At 44.8% G+C, this 20057-nt stretch overlaps 1 protein-coding gene across 1 annotated transcript in view; it reads right to left on the bottom strand.

Annotated features, from left to right (window-relative positions):
• Positions 1-6032: 6032 nt before the first annotated feature.
• Positions 6033-20057, bottom strand: part of Grip1 (glutamate receptor interacting protein 1) — a 336259-nt gene continuing 322234 nt past the window's right edge. Inside the window, exons 24-25 of the mRNA XM_051176182.1 lie at positions 8322-8468; positions 6033-6286 (exon numbers count right to left, since the gene is read on the bottom strand). Coding sequence (XP_051032139.1) covers positions 6059-6286; positions 8322-8468 — 375 coding nt within the window. The 3' untranslated portion in view covers positions 6033-6058. The remainder of the gene's footprint in view (positions 6287-8321; positions 8469-20057) is intronic.

The raw sequence follows: 20057 nt of genomic DNA on the forward strand, positions 1-20057 counted from the left end.
AACACAAGGAACTAAGACCAATAGTAAAGTAAAAAGTTAAGTATTCATTAACTTAATGTTTTTAATAGTGTTATGAAAGAATCCTATGCAGTTAACCCACTTAATGAATATGATTCAGTAGCTTTCAGTACAGTGAAAGAATTGTAAAGCTGTCACTACAATTAATTTTAGGGCATTCTCAAAACCCCCCCTTCCCCAAGCCTGTACCCTACTAGACATAATCTGCTCATTTTCTCCAGCTAACTGATTTGTCTTTGTAGCTTTGCCTATAATGCATGGCTCCTATAAGTGAAGCCATGCAGTATGAAGTCCTTTTGAACTTATTCCTGAACAGTGGTATTCAGATTTCATCCATATCATATCAGTTAATATATAGGTAATTCAACTCATTCATTACTGAATAATATTCCTTGAGGTGGGTACATTGCATGTTGAATTTATCCATCCTTTAGTGGATCGACAAGATGGTTTCTACTCTGGCTGTTATACTTAATACCACTCTGAACATTTGTGTTAACATTTTTGTATCTAGATACATATTTTCATTTCTTTGGGTTATGCCACTAGGTAGAATTGCTGGGTTGTATAAGTCTGTCTTTAGACTCTTAAGCAATTAGTATTTTACATTGTCACCAATAGTTACGAGAATCCTGAATTTCTCCAATATTGTGTGTGTGTGTGTGTGTGTGTGTGTGTGTGAGTGAGAGAGAGAGAGAGAGAGAGAGAGAGAGAGAGAGAGAGAGAATGAGTATATGGTGTATGTCTACCTGTGTGTGTGCATGGGGGAGGGTGCGTGCATCTCTTTGGACATGAAGGAGGAAGTTGAATGTTCTGCGCCATCTCTCCCTTAAACCCTTCAGACGGGGTCTCTCCATGGCCCAGGAACTAGGTTAGTGGTCAGAACTCTCCAGCCATGCTTCTGTTCATTCTCCTTAGCATTATGGTTACAGGTCTGCATGACCACATCTGGCTTTTTACATGGGTTCACGGGTTCTGGGGTTCAAACTCAGGCCCTCTACCTTGTGTAGCAAGTGATCTTTCTCTGAGTCATCTCAGGCCTTTACCATTTTTATTTTTTTTTTTAAACTGTATTGCCATAATAGGAGTAGGGCAAGGTATTCTGATTTTGATTTATGTTTTCCTTATGGCTAAAGACACAGAGGCAAGGATCAGCTTTAATGTATTCACTGGTTTTTTATATGTTTTTGGAAAGTAATCTATTCCTGTCTTTTGACTTTTACATTAGGTTAGTATCAAAATCTTAAGTTCCTTATGCTACATGTAATATATATGTATATACATATATACATATATATGTATACACATATATATACATACATACATGTATACACACATATGTGTGTGTGTGTGTGTATATATATATATGATCCACATTTTTCTTCTGTAAAGTTTTATGTTGAAGGACATATTTTTAATTCCAGCGATGTCCATTTAGGATATTACTGCTTGTGATCTTTTCATTTTGATATTATAGCCAACAAACCATGGCCTGTCCAAAGCCATGAAAGTTTATGTCTACATTTTTCTTCTAAGCATCTAACAGTTTTGGGACTTGTATGTAGATGTTAGACTAACTTTCAGTTAGCCTTTGCATAAGGTGTGAGGAAGGGGTCCTGCTTCACTCATCCATTGTCTGAGCTCCATTTCCTGAAGAGATTGTCCTTTTCCCCATGAGTTATCTCCGTATCCATGTCAAAACTCAGTTGTCTGTGTGAAAATGTGTTATGGCTTCTCATTCATATCCCATAGGTCTGTATGTTGGTTTGTAAGCCAGTAACATATCATGCTGTCTTCATGACTGTAGTCTGTAGTACTGTAAAGTTTGAAACCAAGCACAAACCCTCTAACGTGGCTGTTCTTTTTCAAGATTTAGTTGTTCTGCGTCCCTTGGGGTTTTGGCTTGGGACTTGCTATGTAGACCAGGCTGGCCTCCAAGTCAGAGAGGTAGGTCCTTCTGCTTCTGCCTTGAGATTAAAGGCTTAACTATTGTGACTTGGATTCCCTGCATTTCCATATGAATTTTAGCTTCCAGGTTTTGTGAAGAAGCCAGCTGGACATCTGGTGGGGATTTTTACTTCAGAAACCTTTCTAGGGCTGCGGATCAACCTCATTTTAACATGGACTCCTAGGGTCTACAAGGACTGTCTTCCGTTTACGCCCATGCCCTCTAGAGCATTGCATGTTGTATTTCTACATTGAGTTACATTTACTTTTAAGGCTATATTCTTCTTGGTATTATTACGTCGGCACCTTTCCTGTGTCTGTTCTTGTCTGTGTGGAGGTGTACCTGCACGTGTGTGTACCAGGAGGAGGCCAGAGGTCAGCCTTAGGCGCCATCCACCTTGTTTTTGTTTGTTCTTGAGAAAGGGTTTATTTGTTACCTGACGATCACTGGCTTTTTTGGCTGTTCAGTGAGCCCCAGTTTTGGCCTCTCAGACTCCCCAGCAGTGGGGCGACACTCAGTTTTGAGAGTTCAAGTCTTGAGGAGTTTGTCTAAGCCATTTAACCGGTGATCAAGATAGTCCCCTATAGCCCTGCTGTTTCTGTAAGGCTGGAATCAGTGCTCTGCTTTTCCTCCTGATTCCAATAACTGGAGAGCCCCTTCTCCCTCCGGTCAGTCCACCTAATAGTTTATGAAATTCGTTGATATTTGTAAAAAATTATTTTTATTATATTCAATTGCATGTATGTACGCGTTTGTGTGTGTGTCTATGTGTGGGAATATGCCTGTGAGTGTAGATGCCTGAGGAGGCCAGAGGCATTGGATCAGCTATGATAGTTGGGAGCTGCCTGACCCAGGTGCTGGGAATGTTCGCAAGTGCAGTATGTGGGCTTAATTGCTGGACCATCTCTCCAGCTCCTGGATTGCTATTTGTATAGTTCCACAGACTGCTCTCTCGCTTTTATGGTGGGAAGTTTATTAACTTTCACTCTTATTATGTAGGGCTGTATGGCGTCTGACATGAGGGTTAGTCAGCATTCAGGGGTCTTGGGACAGTTTAGCAATAAATAATTGGCATGGGGGAGGGGTGGCAGAGCCTGTGCTTTGCTATCTGTCTAGTTTATGTGGAAAGGATGGTTCCTGGTGAGGAATCTTTTCTGGATCCCAGGGGGTGGTGGGCACAGAGGAGGGAATGGTATCTACCAAACTAGTAGACAGAAACTGTCTTCAACTATAGCTGTATTCTAGAGTATAGGACTCACAGCCTAATGTCATCAAGACATATTAACTTAGCCTGGTTTCCTTAGGACACAAAGAAACAAATTATATGTAACTGTGTCTCAGCATAGCTTCTGGCTGGCCTAGGAGTCACTCTGTAGATCAAAGAGATCTCCGTCTCTGCCCCAGAGTGCTAGACCTAAGGGCCTCTCCCTCCACACCTGGCAGGGACTAACTAGCTTTTATACAATGATTGTACTGTGGGGCCAAAATACAAATGATTGACCTAATTCCATATTGTGGCCGCAGTCATTGGGAGAGAGCATGTCTAGGAACCTCGCAGCTTGCTAAGACGGAAGGGTTTTCTAACATGGCTGAGTACCTGGCTAGAGGCCACCAGTGTTGCCCAGAGTGGTTCATGCTTTATGCGCTGTCCTCCCTGGACGGCCACGATCATTGTATGACACTCAGGCTGGTCGCTGTATTTGAAAACTACTACCCAAGACTTTTGGGCTCTATTTTAATTTTCTTTTTACAACAGCTATTTTTGTATTGATTCATTTATTTTGGATTCTATTTAATCCCAGCGTCTCATATGAGATCAATTCTCATTTGTTTGAATTGGCAGGATTGGCTCTAACCACACTTCCTGCTATTGACTTTCACCTTGGTTGCTGTATAGACCTTACGGTACACAGGACAGCCAAAAATATGAACAGTTGTTTGGGGTCTACAAAGAGGGAATAGGACTTCAGTTGGGGTCATGTGACTTCCACGTGTTTATAATGAGCCCCTCCTCCCCCTCTTGCACACTGGATGAAGTTATGTAAAAAAATGAATGTGAATTGACAGAGTCTGGAGACTACTGATGTAGTCCTTAAAAGACTACAGCTAAAGCTTATGTTTTAATAGCTCATGTAAATGTGACTCCAGGAGTGCACAAAGTGCTGCATCCATGAGTTAGGAACTGTCATGGTTCCTCAAGAGAAGGAGGAGTCGGTTTTGAAAGTGATACTGTGTACAGGCCCTTCCTTGTATATTTAAAAGCGTATTCTGTAGGCTCTTTGACGTCGCCTTCAGTTATCACAGGTGTGGAAGCCAGATGCCAGCAGGTAAATTGCACACCACTTTATGAGTACCAGAGTTAGCATCCAAGCCCGGATCTGACTTCTCAGCTCCATTTCATCCATTGTGGTTTTCAAGTTGATGGGGACACATCCCTCCTTCCTGGAGCTGTGGGAATGGACTTTGTATAGCACTCAGGCTGGGACACTGAATCACAGTCAATGCACCAAACATGCAGGTCGTATTTTTTATTATTATTTTATTTTGGCTTTTTAAAATCAAATCACTGTTTATTCCATTTGGTAGAGGATTTTTTTTTCCATACAAATATTTGCAACAATTTTGAATTCCCCAAAACCATACATAGACGATAAATACCATGCTATTAAAGTATTAAATTTGTACAAAAATACTTTACAGTTTAATACTTGTTTGTTACAAACAAAAATACATATTTAAGTGACTCATGATCTTTTTATTTTATTATTTTTTTTCCTTAACAGGATTCTGTTCTATACTTCCTTGCCCTGGCAGTTCTGAAATGTGTTGGAAATTATATATTACTTCTTTGCACAGAGAAGGATGAGTCATTTCCCTTAAACTAAGGACACAGTGTTTGCCTGTGCAGGTGTGTTAGTGACCAAAATGAACATGTTTGGAAAATAATTGTTTTGACATTCTACCATCAATATACAGGTCTCTATATTTCTTTAAATATTTACCAAATAACAGTTATTAGTATAGCTATTCAAAATATCTGAACAAATGAAAACAGTTGCCAGCAAACATTAAAGCAACCGTCACAGTTATTTTTATTGCTTTGGGGGGGATGGTGATTGGCAATGAGTTTTGTGAAAATGTATTTACAAGGTCAGCAAGTGACATGTCTCAGAACAGAAGATAGCCCCGTGTCATTACCCACATGTGCTGTGCGTCCCTCCGTGTACGATCTGCAAACATCTGAGCTAGATGAGTTCTATTTGCCTATCCATTAAGTGAATCTCATGTCATTAAACTCTTCATTCATCCTTAAATTCTTTAGTCTTGGATTTTAAAAATAGGATCGTATCACTAATTCTCAGTGTTACTACACATTCTAATTCATTATCGGAGATTTGCAGCTATTTAAAAAAAAAAATGTGTCCTTAAGAGGTGTGGGGGGGAAAACAGGTCACAAGACATATCCTGTTTGATCATCTGTTGCATAGGGAATAGCATACATCTTAGTTAAAATCATTCCTATATTTGGGCAAAACATCTACCACCACCTATTATGATCTCCTACGTGCATTGTTGCTGAAACAGTTTAAGAAAACCTAATGCTCCCCCGATGTCCCTCCCATTGTGGCAGGGCCTAGCAGTCTGCCGCCCATCCTTGCTCCCTAGCAGAGCCAGCTCTGTGTAAATCCAGGTTGCTTCTGTTCTCAGGTTAATGACGGTAAGGAAATTACCATAGAGAACGTTGTGAAACGGATGTTTCTCTTTGTAAAAAGGGCCAGTTGGATGAACTGTGAAAATTTTCCTCTGATCTTAAGTAGTGGGAGGAAGGGATAGGCTGCTTTCCTTTTTATACTCTACCACTGGGCCTGGCAGAGAACGGCCTGCCTGTTGAGTTACTGGAGCGGTCACTGTAAAAGAAACCTCTTCAAGTTGGGAAGGGGTGTGAACATGAGCCATGAGAAAGATTGAAATGACCCCTGTGCTTGCAGTTAATGCCACGTGATTCTCTGTGCTCCAGCTGTCACAGAAACGTTAAAGGGATTTTTAGCACCATGTAGATATTGTCCTTTGTCCTGCTTTATAAAAGTGCTGCTACAATGTGTTAGTGGGTTCTCGCGTCTCTAGATTACCACTGTGGCTGGGCTGCTGGAAGAAAGCACTGTTCTGTTCACTCCAGTCTCCTGGCAGAGCCTGCTGTTCTATTGACTTCTGGGAGGCCAGTGGGTTTCGGCTAATGACCAGGTCCAGCTTGTTGCCAGATTCGGCTATGAGCGGCACCACTAGGCAGCAGTCAAAGTCTCTCGTCCGGACGTGGTTAACCTGCCAGGCCAAGAAGAGCCACTGTGGGTGACTTTACAGCCACTGCTCCCAACCCCACAGGCAAACTGCTTAATCCGGAAGCGGAACATGGGGTTTTGACTACACAGTGGCAAGGTGTCTGGCTCACTGTTTATCTTCTACAACTGCCTGTTGGGAGCTGAAGAGCAGGACGCCACCCTCCTGTGCCTACACTAAGATCACGCCTCCCAAAGGCTCCTGGTGCCGAATGCTACCCCAGGCTGCAGCTGAAGAAAACCAAGGCTTAGAGGGGTGAATTAATTTACTTTAAACTGGCAGTGGATAAGGGCTCTCCAAGGATGTAGTTCCAGGCAGTCCGGCTCCCATGATGCTTAGCTCAATTAAGAAGGAACCCACCCACCTCCTCCTCAACTTACACATGCTCTATGCTCTCTTCTTCAATTGTCTGTGCACAGTTTTTTTTTCTTTTGGACCTGGGCGTTGAACCTCGGGTGCCATACATGCTAGACAAACTCTCTATGATGGAGCTATCGTCCCCACCCCACAACAACAATACTTGTTGAAATCATCTGCATTCAATTCAGTTCTCAGTCCGGCTTCCCATTGTCTCCTGCACGCTTTGAGGACGAGTGCTGGGCACTTAGATGGACCCAATTTTAAGCCGGCCCCTTAGCTTTCCTCTGTTGTAATGAATAATGGTGGCAAAGGTTGCTTCCTGGGCCAGAGAAGCGCGCCACACCCATGTCTGAAGCTGCTGGCTAGAGATAAACACTTGTGGGCATCTTTGCCTCTTCTCTGGGTGCTTCCTGCTCCTTCAAGGGACCACTCAGACACTCGCCCCCCAGCTTCAAGTCCTCCAGTATAAACTGCTAGCTGCCACCTCCTCTCTTTACTGTTCACTCTTGTCTGTGCGACTGGGCCACTGTGCTTTCCCTGTCCAGGCTCCATTAAGAGCAACACTGAACTATTAAGCAAGTTCATTCCATTTGCCATCTCCGAAGATGCAGGGACTGCCCCCAGGCCTGGCTCCCTCCAAAGGGCTGGGGGAAATGGAGGAGTGGTCTCTGAGAGGCAGGACCATATGCACCATAAACTGGACATGGGTTGGACAACAGCCACTAGGGCCTCTTCTATAAATGTGCATCCCACATAAGGGCCTTCCGTTATCGAGAATCTCAGAGAATCCCCCATGTCAAAGACCCAAATCCCTGCCATTGCCCATTAAGCCAGGCTTTGTACCCATTAAGCCACTCTAGTACCTGAAGCCCAATTAAATGGGGCCCGGCCCCTTGCTTCTCATGACACACCCTGCTTCACTCTGCTGTTCCCATTAATCCTTTCCTGTTTCAGGGTACTGTCAGAATTACCCCCATGGCTAGACGCTCGCCACGGGTAACCTCATCTAACCCCCTCCTTCCAGAAATCTTTAGTCCTGGCTGGAACGTCACTCCTAAGCAACAGATCATAACTATGAGCTATGTCCCATCGGGATGTGCTGAAGTTATGAATGACTGGATAGATCCAAAACGGGGCGCTTGCCCACACTTCCTTCCCTAGTGTCCTCACGAGCACCTGCTTCTCCACGGTGTCCCTGTTCATCAATGATAATACTGTACTGCGCACGCATGTGTTTTAGGCATTGTTCATGTGAATGGGTGTTTGTTTGCAGGCAGGTACTTATACATGTGTGTGAGCATGGGTGTGGAGGTCAGAGACAGACATCAGGTGTCTTTCTGGATTGATCTCCACCTTTGAGACAGGGTCTGCTATTGACCTCGGAGCTCAGTGGTTTGGTTAGACTGGCGGTCAAGGAGCTCGAGGGCCATTATCCAGGCTGAGGTTCGAGGAATGAGCATTCAAAGGGGGAAGGATAGCTCAGTGTCAGAAAACTCAGGAAGCTGAAATAGAATTCTTTATCCAGTTGTTCACTGCTGCTAGGACCATAGTTCTACGATAAGAATGGCAGAAACAAAGGTCCAGGTATGAAGGAGAATTTGGAGGGTGTTGCTGCTTGTAGGTCAGAGGTGAGGGTTCAGGACCCCCTCTGAGGTCTTACCTGCAAGAGCCTGTCATAGGGCTTCAAGCCACCAAGATCACCGGGCCCAGCTGGGCGGATGTTTTTGACATACACCCCTTTCTCCAGCAGGCCATCTGCCACACTGAATCCAAAGTCCTCCATGCCAGAGTCCTTGTATAAGGTCACCTAGAAGGGGTGAAAGGGGAGAGTTAGCGGAGCAGCAGCTGTTTGCTGCTGAAGGCTCCTGGATGAAGGAGCTTCAACAAACTAATTTCAGTCACACAACGGACTCGCAATATCAGGGTTACACAGCCACCGCCACCACCATTGCCGCTTTGCTCCTACCCCGAGACACCGTTGCAATCTGTAAAGTCTTAGCCTGAGCTGTCAAAGGCGGAGAAATGAGCCCTCTCTCTCTCTCTCTCTCTCTCTCTCTCTCTCTCTCTCTCTCTCTCTCTCTCTTTTGTTATTGTACCTCTTACTTGAAAAATGCGTGTGCATGTGCATCCTTCCCCACCCTGCACGTGCGTGCGTGCGTGCGTGCGTGCGTGTGTGTGTGTGTGTGTGTGTGGTTTGCATGCATGTGTTTAGGCTGGAGAACAATGCCAGGTACCTTGGTACCCAGAGCTATCATCTTATGCTGTATTCTCCTGAGACAGGCTCTCTCACTGAACCTGGAGCTTGCCACTTTTCAGTGAGGCTGACCTATCAACTCTCCTGTCTCCAAGTCAGTCCCTATCCCTTCCGGTTCCCCACCCACTGCTGGGGTTCCAGGAATGTACTGCCACACCTGGCGTTTACTTTGGAGCTAGGGATCTGAACTCAGGTCCTTGGGCTTGTATAGCAAGTACTATTCTTACCCACTTAACCACTGACCCATCTCCTGGAGTTGCTGCCTCCTCCTTTCAAATTGCAGTCATTAGATATAGGATACAGAGGGCAGGCTGGTGTCTAACGTCTTCCTGGAGTAGCCCCCAGGTTGGGGGGAAGTGAGGGATGAGTAATATTGAATGATAAACATTTTCTGTCTCCCACCAGCCCGGTGCCCTTCTCCCTTCCAACCAGTGCCATGACTTACACTATTTTATTTGCTGAGATACCCCAACCACCTCATCAATAAAGAAACATCCAAAACACCTGCGAGCATTCCTATAACAAACGTTACTTGAGGACGTGACCTGACTGTTACTATTTACTTGCCCAGGGTCTTTTAGCAACTCAAGGTGTCCACCCTTCCACACCACAGCTGAATCCATGCAGGTCACCCAAGGGCAGCTCCCGACAGCCTCCCCCAGCCTCACGGCTCCATCTGGTCACCTGCAAGAGGCGGTCTGGGGTGAAAAGAGTAAGCCATGTGCACACCGACCAAACGTTTCTCCAACCCTTGTCCTAATGATGGGGCTGAATGCTGGAAGAGGATTCAGCAGCAACGAGAACCAAACAGACACTGAGTGTCTCCATTTGGAACTTTACACTCATGCATGCCCTGAGGTGGATGCCTTTTATTAAGGTTTAGTGGGTGCCCTCCAAAATCTGACCATACTTCAACAAGGATTTGGGCTTATTTCACAAACTAGTCATCACACATTAGCATTCAGGCATCTGCACTGGCCTGCCCTTGGGGTCCTGACAGGATGCGCCCTCAGCTGCAGCCACTAAGAGCACCGCCTGTGCACATTCACTACGTTCCCTTTTAGGAGGGCCCTGCCCGCCTCCATCTCTCTCTCTCCCTCTTCCTGTCTCTGTTCTGCTCTCTCTGTCCCCCTCTTTCCTCTCTCTTCCCCTCTCTCCTGCTGCTCCTGTCTCCAGAGGCCAGTCTCCCACTCTCCCCTTTTTATGATCCCTTTCCCTAATTAAAAAAAAAAAAGTTCTGCTTGAACACGGTTTCATAACACTTTTCTTGAGCTGCTTTTCTTAAATTACAACACACACACACACACATATACAACACGTGTGCACACACATATTCCTGTCAAATAGTAGAAATACACAAACCCCTCAGAGCTGTACAAGACAAGCATGGCACCTTGACCTTTTATAACAGGTTTAGATTTTTATGTCCAGTTATTAGACTGCAGAGAGGTATGGACTACTGAAGGAAATACAAAAGTGGTCAGTTTGGGTATTTTATTTCACTGGATAGGGAGCTAAAAAAAAAAAAAAAAAAAAAAAGAAAAAAAATCAAACTTCCTGGAACAATACAATTTACCAGCCAGCTCTGTGGTTATAGTCATTTTAGAGATGATGAAATTCAGTTTTATAGAGGGCAAGCAATCTATCCACTGGATGGTGGGGCCAGGTCTGTCAGGATCTAGACACTCAGTGGTTAACCAGCATACCCCACCAGCCTGAATGTTTATTCTGATGCTACGGTGAAGGCATTTGTATTAGTTCACATTTTTAAATGTCTTGAATTGGACAGTGTTTTGCAATTGATGGCATCTGGGGACCCAGGATTATGGTAAATATATAAATATCCCATCCTCCTTCCTACTCTATTTCCCCCAGGCACTCTCCAAAGAAAGACTTGGTACTGAATAAGGTGTGTGTGTATGTGTGTTGAGTGTGTGTATGTGTGTGAGTCTGTGTATGTGTTTGTATATGTGTGTGAATGTGTGAGTGTGTGTATATGTGAGTGATTTCATGTGTGTGTGTGTTCATGTATGTTTGTGAGTCTGTGTATGCATGTTTTTATATGTGTGCGTATGTATGTGTGAGTGTGTGTATGTGTGTGTGTGTGAGTGTATGCACCCTTGTAAAATCCACACTCCAGCTGACATACCACTAGCCTGACTGAAAGCTTGCCTTCAGCAAAAGTAAATCTCACCATAAGATGGTCTAAGCTTTGTTAGTGGCCTGGGCTCAGCTACCTGTCATATAATTCCTGTTGCAGCTTCTTGAGAAAGGCTGTCACATGGTAGTGTGTTGGACTGAAAAGAAAGAAAGGGCTCTTTCTGACATTCCATGCACTGACTAGTTCACTGTGCTATGCTATACTTTTACAAGCCAGGGCAGAGGAGGTACGTGAACACGAAGAGGGATTTAATTCTGGGTTCAAAGAATCCCATTCTCCAAGGCTCTCTGCAGTTAGAAACTGCCTAGTGCCAGCATGGCTGGACAGGGAGATGCTCACTGGTGATACTGTATAGCCATGGCAGTACTAAGACAGCACTCTACAATGAGTGACCCTTAAATCGTCAACATCAACACGTTAGCTGGAACAGTGAAGATGAATGCTAGCAGATAAGCTTCTGAGTCCTGGTTACTGGCCAAGGCCTTTTCCTTTCCTGAGCCTCACACAGGAGGCATCTTGATGGCAAAATATTCATGGTAAGGGGCTCCTAACTGTTCTAAAATAGAAATCAAAATTTCCAATGGGAAGATGTCCTGAGGCTAGAAGACACTGACTATTTAATGGCCAGCTCTATCCTTCCTTAGAAATTGCGTAGGAATAGTAAATCAATACAAAGTTAATTATTTTAGAATAACATAAAAGACTGCAGAAATTAATAACCTATTGGGAGAGAGCAACAGGCTGGTTGCTCTCCAAACAGCTGCAATAACCCCTATCATGCAGCTCCACTTGCCTGGAGACTGCTATTGGGAACTCTTGATTTGTTTCTGGGCCTCCAACATTTCTAAGGATTCTGAGGTTTTAGCCACATCTCCTCCACCCACAGACGAAGGCTTATGCAGGCACTTTCTTACTCTGATTCCTTTTGAACTTCCAATAACTGTACAAGAAAATCATCCTTTCTTCTAATAAGGTCACTGAGACATGAAGAAGTTGATGGAGTGATTTGTTTGATCTCATGCAAACATGCTATGAGCCAATACTGGAGTATCTGACCTCATTTTCAGGGTGTCTTCTACCAAATCGTGATTTCTGTTTGGATGTTGAATCTTCTAGCTGGTTAGGCAGCCTTTATCCATTTTCTATAGAATCATGCGTTCCCTGTAGTTCTCATTTGCGCCCTCTTGTGGTGGGCCCACACAATCCTATTCCATAAAGATGTCCTATCGTAACCCATAGGACAGTTTATTTTGTAGAATCTCTCTGTTCAGGAGAGGCCTCTGGAGAGACTGAGGCATTAACACAGTTGAAAGGTTTTCCTGTCCTGAAAGAGCCAGTCCACCTCTTAAAATGACACTGTGAGCAAGGGTATAGTTCAGTGGGTTTCGGCCCAATCCTGTCTGTATCTCCACTCTTGAGACAGTTGCTTCAAAGTCTGAGCAGGAGCTGTTGCAGGGCCAGGGAGGCTATGGAGATTCAAGTTCAGCCTTGTTTTATGTGTTTAGGCAAGTCTACCTTCTGTCTGAGCCATGTCCTCAGATCGAGATCTGAAAGCCAACGCTTGGCGCTTTAACCACAGCCAATCCTTCCCCTTCCCAAGGCAACGTGAGTGCAGTGTCTCGAGCAAGTCACAGTGAGTGACAGCTGTGCTGGGATGCGTCCCTAAGACAGGACAGCCTTCTTATAGGCCAGTCTGTTGTGCCAGTCAAAGCAGCAGCTAGTTCTCAAAGGCGATGCTGGCTTCCTTGGAAGCCACTAAACGCTTGGGATCACCCCTGGCAGGTACTACCAGGGCAGGGGCAGACATCTTTTCTTTCAGCAAGATGTTTCAAGGAATGCCAGGTGTGAAGGTGGGCCTGCCTTACCTACAGATCTTAGAGAAAAATAAAACATAAAACTCCATCTTCTCAGCCAATTCTCTAGTCCAAGATGAAGGGGATCTTGTTTCTGTCACTAGAAGCTCCAAGCAAATTGGGTCAGAAAGGCATCTGCTACTTCCAACAGGGGAATACCCTGGGCAGGGGAGAAAAGCAGCCAGCTGCTTCTGACATTACCTTCTACTGCCCTTTGGCTCAATCGTGTGGCATCGAGCACTAGGCTGTGAGATCAGGATCCAGGATTCTGGCCCTCTGTGTCGACTGCTTTGGACCTGGGGAATTTCATCCCAACTGAGGGTGGGTGTCCCTTCTGGAGAACTGTGGAGTTTTTACAGCTGATTTTCTGGCTCACCACAGAGCATCTTCCACAACACATTTAGTACACAGAGAAACAGAGTTCAACCCAGCCATGGGAGTAATGGCTTGCCATGTCTCTGGGCTGTCTCGTGGCCTCAGATGCTTCTGAGTTAGCTGGCTGTGTGCATGGGTACATGTTCTGGTGTCTCTTCTCAGGACTGTCTGATGCCTGCCCATGGCCCCAGCACTCTGCACTAAGGTCTATCTAGGTCTCTGGTCACTCTAGCCTGGCTTCTCTAGCTCTTGGTCCTTTCCATTTCCCCTCCAAGTTACAGATGTCTAATTCCCTGCAGATCCACATGGGTCTCCTTGATTTGGGAACCAATTGTTAGCTCTTGTGAGAGAGCCACACCATCCACTGATACTAATCCTGTGGGAATTAGAGCCCAAGGTTACTGGTGTGTGTGTGTGTGTGTGTGTGTGTGTGTGTGTGTGTGTGTGAAGTTGGAACTGACCAGGCTCCTACTGAACAAAGTACCAACTGTCTTGATTTTTTATTTCCTCACTGAAGATGGCTTACTGCAGACTGACACTGTAAAGGGTCCCAGACAAGGAATGGTTACTAACTCCCATCTCAAAAAGAGAAAAACCCAATGGTATAGTGGTTATACCATTATGCTGTGGAGAGATATGCTGGACAAGAGATATGCTAAAGCAATATGGAGAGGCAGACACAGAGGGCTCTTCCTCCAGAACATGGACACCAGTGTAGCCGAATGACCTTTAGGGAACCCACTGTTTTAAATGAGCATGCCATAGATAACAAACATAAAAGTCTACAACGTAGGAATCCATCATAACAGAGGCGTGCAGGGACATCAGGGAGATGGACCCATGACAGAAGCCGTAAGGAACATCGAAAATAGCAACAAGGCACACTGTCTAGCAAGCCTGTCTCACAGGACTGCGGAAGGTCATCTGAGAGGCGGGGACATCGGCTCCATTTTACTCACCTTCCTTGGACTGTGGAGGTGGACAACTCATAGAGCACGACAAGATGCCGAGGGAGCCCTGTCTGGCTGAGTGTGGATGACTTCTGTGTCATGCTTTGGGGAAGACAGCATGCCAAAGACGGTCCCCAAACAGAGTGATGCCGTCTGAGCACGCCTGCCCCACGAATTGACATAGACACCGCGGCCACTTTTTGAACAAGCCCTGTCACCTGCTGTCATTGTTACTGCAGTAAGTACACAAGCATTTTGTTCTAAGCCCTAAAGGAGCACAGCCATGGGAAACCGATGGGAAGTGCCCGTTTTGAGGATTGCCAGGGACACTATTTAATTGAAACACGCAATCCAAACGCCAGTCCTGGTGATCCTAGTCAATGTTTCTTCACCGGTGTTCCCACTAGAGTCCCCTCTTGTCGTGACAGGGAGTACAGTCACAGACCAGGAGCCGCTCGCTGCCTGCCTTCCCGGGGAAAACAGCCTCCGGGCTTTGCTGTCTGCCCTTGCTGGCTCCAGTGTTGCACCTGGGCAAATGCGCTTTGTAAGATCTCCAACCCTGCTCCCTCCTTGTGAAGTGGAGAGACCCAGATCCACACCCCTCTACTTCTGCAGAAAGAGGGACCCAGCAAGGCAGTTACAGATATCAAGTGTACACACCCGCTGAGCTGCTTGTAGCTTCCATGATTTCTGCAGCAGGCAGTCCTGCACCGGAAATAGAGAGGTCTTTGCCTGGCATAAAGGAAGATTCCTGTGATCTTTTGTGGGGACTTCAAATATTTCTCAAAGAAAGAGTCATGTGCAAGAATGAGGTATGCATTTCAAGTGCAAGAATGAGGTATGCATTTCCTTTTATTTTTCCTTGCACTGCTAACCCTGGAGCCTGTCCCTAACTCGGGGAGCAGGTTGCAAAGGAAGCTGGTGTTAAGCACAGCACTCTGTCCAAGGAGTAAGACACTGCCACCACATTAGTCCCTCTGAGCAAACTCAGACTGTCAGTGCATGATGAACCTGGGTGAGGAAAAAGCTGAGGATACAGAACTTCCTAGAACTGGCTCAACTGGGAAATTATTTTAGAATCCTTCTATAAAAGGACAAATACAAATAGCTGTATATGATTCAGTGGTACACTTCTCTCTAATATCGTGCGTGATGGGGAGCAATTGAGCGTCAATATGAATTATTTTTGAAGGTCAACTGGACCGGATGTGGGGAACGCGTCATCCTGCAAAGGAGCAGTTTTTGCCTGAAGGTGTGCATGCAAGTGAAACTGTGTTTCATCTCAGAAATAGATCAAATGGCCACCAAAGGATGCTTAAGATTCCAAAGAGAAAGGAGGAAGGTTACTGATGAGCTGTAGCTAAAATCACACATTCCTTATCTGCAGAAAGTGTGTGATAAGCTGCAGCACAAAACAGAACCCATTTGAAAGATAAAATACAGAAGCTCTGGGGCCCGAAGCACATAGCCTCCCTTTTTGTCTGGGATTTCATTAAAACAGAAAAATGACCTATCCAGAGCTTGCAAAACTTTTGTAGGTGATTCCCCATCTTTAGTCCTCAAGAGAATTCATTGACAATGTTGCTAAAACATAAGTGTTGCTGGCCCAGGGTCACCAAAAACACAGGAAGACTGTATTTTAACAAGCACTGAGCGACCCTCCCTGAGATGGCAGGCTTGAGCTTTTTCCTTTCCTTGGCTTTCTTACAAGGGCATGGATGTCTATTCTTCTGTCCTACCTTCGACATAAATTAGGCAAGTGGCCAACCATTCAGAAAGACTGAAATAGACAACCAAGCTTGTTTAGAGCCATTTGTGCCATCTGCCCTGTTCAGGACAATCCCTGTAGCCTCTGGGAAATGACCTTTCAGGCACTGAAAGTCTGTGTTTGTCCAGACTAGCTAGCTGGGTCATCTTTATCCTGAGGAGGCAGGGGGGATTTCGGAGTTCGGCGGCCCTTTCCTTCCCCATGCCGCCATTGCATTCTGACAAGCAGGCAGGATCAGAGGGAAGGTGACTCTAGTCTAACAATGTTATGGCTTGAATATATTGTCACCCATGGCATCACTGGGTGGGTGCGGCTCCACCTCGAGCACCCCCCCCAACAGAAAGCCCTCAAAATGGCAGCTCCTCCCCCAGAGATGCCTGGGACCATGACTACAGGGTATTTATTTAAGACTCGGTCCCCAGACACGCCATGTGATATCCCCTTGTGGATTCTCTTCTTCCCCTGGGACCATCCAGGGATGCTTCACTTAGATTAAATCCGGATTTACTAATTCGACCTGGTCTGATCTATTGCATTGGCGGAGAGACCTAATATCGGGGTACAGAGACCTTTCAATCACTATTGGAATGACCGATCTCAGATGCTGGCGATATTTTGGGAGGCTGTGGAACCCTTAGGAAGGGGTGCCTAGCTGGAGGAAGTAGGTTGCTGGCAGCGGTTCTGTAGGGATATTTGGTGCTTCCTGTACTGTTCTCAGCTTTCTGGCCCATGACATGGAGAGTCTCAGACATGCCAGACCTACGGAGATGGACCACATCCTCTGAAACCATGAACAAAGCCCACTCTTTCCACAATCAGTTTCCATCAAATACTCCATCACAGCAATGAAGATCGACTAAAACAATCAGCATGTTAGCAGGCTTCCCCACGGCATCAGATGCTCACACATACAGGTGCAGTCAAGAGTCTTTAGTCTGGGGTCAGTCTCTTGGTTGATGAACTTTTGCTTCTCACCCACTGGAGTGTGCTAAGCGGCAAACACAACTGATGGCCTAGCAGGGTAACCAAGTTCACCAGGCCGTACCTGAGACGTTCTGCTGCCCCAAGAACTCCACAGCATCCACCCACAGGCCCCATCTTAGGAGGCTCTGATCTTAGAGCACCACTTAGCTTTTGAGAGACTCATTTTGTTGGGGGGGGGGACGGATGTTTAGAAGAAAGCAAAATTGCAGGAGAAATGCACTTATAACCACTCTTCAGGAGAAACGGCCAAAACAAAGGGCAAAAAAGCAACTCGACATTGACCCTTTTGTGCCTATGATTCATGAACCTCCCTCCTGCCCCTGCCCCCCATTCACACACTGGTGCACAAATGTGCCAACTGCTCCATTGACATCCGTTTGCATACTAAGTGAATGACACTGTTTTCCTTTTTAGTAAGATTTGTATTTAAGCAGACCCCCACTAAAAACTCGCAGTTGCAATAATATCCATGTTCAGTTCACTGTCATGATTTTTGCTGAGTGCTTCCAGCGTAGGAAATATGGGGGGGGGGGAGACAGGATGTTTATGTTCCTGGGCTATAAGAAACTCTCTTTGAGGAGATAACTTCACTCCAGAAAAAGAAAAGAGAAGCAATTTCACACTGCAACTTAATGACAATAATACCTGTCAACTCAAAATGTCTATTGCGAGGGCTAAAATTGTGTGGTAGACAGATGGAATTCAATAGTACTCGGTGTATGTTGGTATCATTTCTCTTTGAGGCTAAACAAGCATGATTTTCTCAACCTGGGTAGAAGAAGGAAGAGGCTCACACACACAAGGGAACCAGGAGGGTTGGGTTTCTTCTTGGCATAGCAGAGCTACATTGAACACACAGCCTTTGTAATTTAATGGCCATGGGATTTCCTATGACTGTATATGTCCATTTTCGAGTTAGGATATGTGAGTTACCAAGCAGATGTGTTTGGGACAACCAGACAAACAAGTTCAACTGTGCAGTGGGGCTTGATCTGGATCCTAATTAAAGATGCCAGGAACATCTTTGCTTTTCTGAAATTCTCCTAATGCAAAGGACCCTGGTCATGTGAGAGTATTTTCACCCCTAAGATCTGCAATGCTTTTTGATATTCCTTTACATATGCTTACTTCTGTGCTGGGAATTCTCTCCACCCCCCCCCTCCTCTGCACAGTCAATACCTATGTCTAGGAAGCCTTTCCCATTTCATTTGCTTGGGGGAAGAGCCACCTTCTGCACTCTGAAGCTACCCTGATAGGAGATATGTTTCTCTTATTGGCTAATGAATAAAGCCCTGTTGGCCAATAGGAAAGTAAGACAGGCAGGACTAGGAGACAAAGAGGATTCAGGGAGAGATAGAAGGAGAGCCAACATGCAGGATGGAGAGAGAACTCAGGACCCTCTTTCCGGTAAGATAAGACCATGTGGAAACACTTAGATGGTTAGACATGGGTTAATATTTAAGACAGAGCTAGCCAATAGGAAATGCTAGTAACAGGCCAACAGCTTTATATCTAATACAGCATCTCTGTGTGTTATTTGGGGCTGATGTGGCTGTGGGGCCAGGCTGGCGGGGAAATCTACTGGCAAGGAAATGGTGCTGAAATGTGGACCTGAGAACTTCCACTTAAAACCTGACAGAAGCTTAAAAGGGGTTTCAGAAACAAAACAACAAAGACAAGCAAGGCTTCCTGATAGCAACATTTTTCTTGGTTGGGCTCTGTTTAGCTAGAGATAAGTAGTGATTTGCGAGGCTCCTTTAAGGGAGGTGTCCTGACTCAGCATAGCTGCAAAAAACTGCACAGCTTTTAAGGAGTGCTGCTAACAATTCAATGGTGTGTATGAGCAGCTGGTTTAAAATAAAATAAAAAGCAAGTATCTGGGACATTGGAGGCACACGCCTTTAATTCTAGCACCCTGGAGACAGATGCAAGCAGATCTCTCTGATTTCAAAGTGAACCTGGTATACAGAGTTAATTAAGTTCAGTACAGATAAAAGTTACACAGAGAAACTCTGTGTCTCAAAAAAAAATGAAAAAATAGAAGTAGAAGAAATAAAATAATAAAAAAGCCATGTAAAGATGGAAAGCACAAAAGGATTCTGGATACTGTATGCTGTTGTATTGTATTGTTTGACTTCTGGGAAAATAGCAACAACTGTTAAAACAAATGCTGCTGGATTAATTCAATTTATATATTTTAAAAATGCTTTGACTTCAAAATTTAAGTTCAAGGACAGGTTACTGGGGGAAAAGGATTTATAGTTTTGTTTCCACAGAAAATGAAAAGCTGTGGATTCCTTCCAGACTAACATGGTTTGATCAAGCAAGACCCCCTGAAGCAGTGTCCCGGGTGATCCAACATTCAAAAGAGCTTGGACAAGGCAGCCTTGCAGACCACTACAACCAGGATTTCTACATCTTCTTAGGATCCCCATAACAGCATCCCCATCATCAGGAAGCTATTTGGAAAGAACCACACCCAAATTCGCAAGTATTGTTTATAAATGTTTGTTTTCATTTAAATGGGCTTGGTTATAAATGGTTAATGATCACAAGCAATCTCTTTTTTAAAGGTAAAAAGGGGATTATGGTATAGAAAGGATTACTTTGTTTTGGAATGGATTTTCATTTATTGATACAATTTAATGTCAATTTTGTGATAGGTATATGTCTCCTCTTGTTTAGGTATTGTGTTTACATAGCTCATTTAGAAATGTAATGTATAATTTAGTTCAGATTATAGATAGTTACCTATGATAGTCAAAACTTAGAGTTAAGTCAGTTAGGTTTTCAAGATGTATTTGAGATGAATAGGCATTCTTCAACCCTTTCAAAGACCTACAGAATATGGCATTTAAGATGGTTTAGGGTTTTTCTTAACAGTGAGGCACTACTGCTCCCGGCAACACCACCTGCGTCAGAAAGGAAGATGGACATCGGGAACCTCGTTATGGAGTTTGCTTTCAATATGGCCAGTCTAGCCATTTGGGCAAGATACTGCTCTTGTCTGGACTGTTTGACTTTATGCTGTATAAACTGGACATGCAGGAT

The sequence above is a fragment of the Phodopus roborovskii genome, unplaced genomic scaffold (genome assembly GCF_943737965.1).
Source record: "Phodopus roborovskii unplaced genomic scaffold, PHOROB, whole genome shotgun sequence".
Classification (NCBI taxonomy): domain Eukaryota; kingdom Metazoa; phylum Chordata; class Mammalia; order Rodentia; family Cricetidae; genus Phodopus; species Phodopus roborovskii.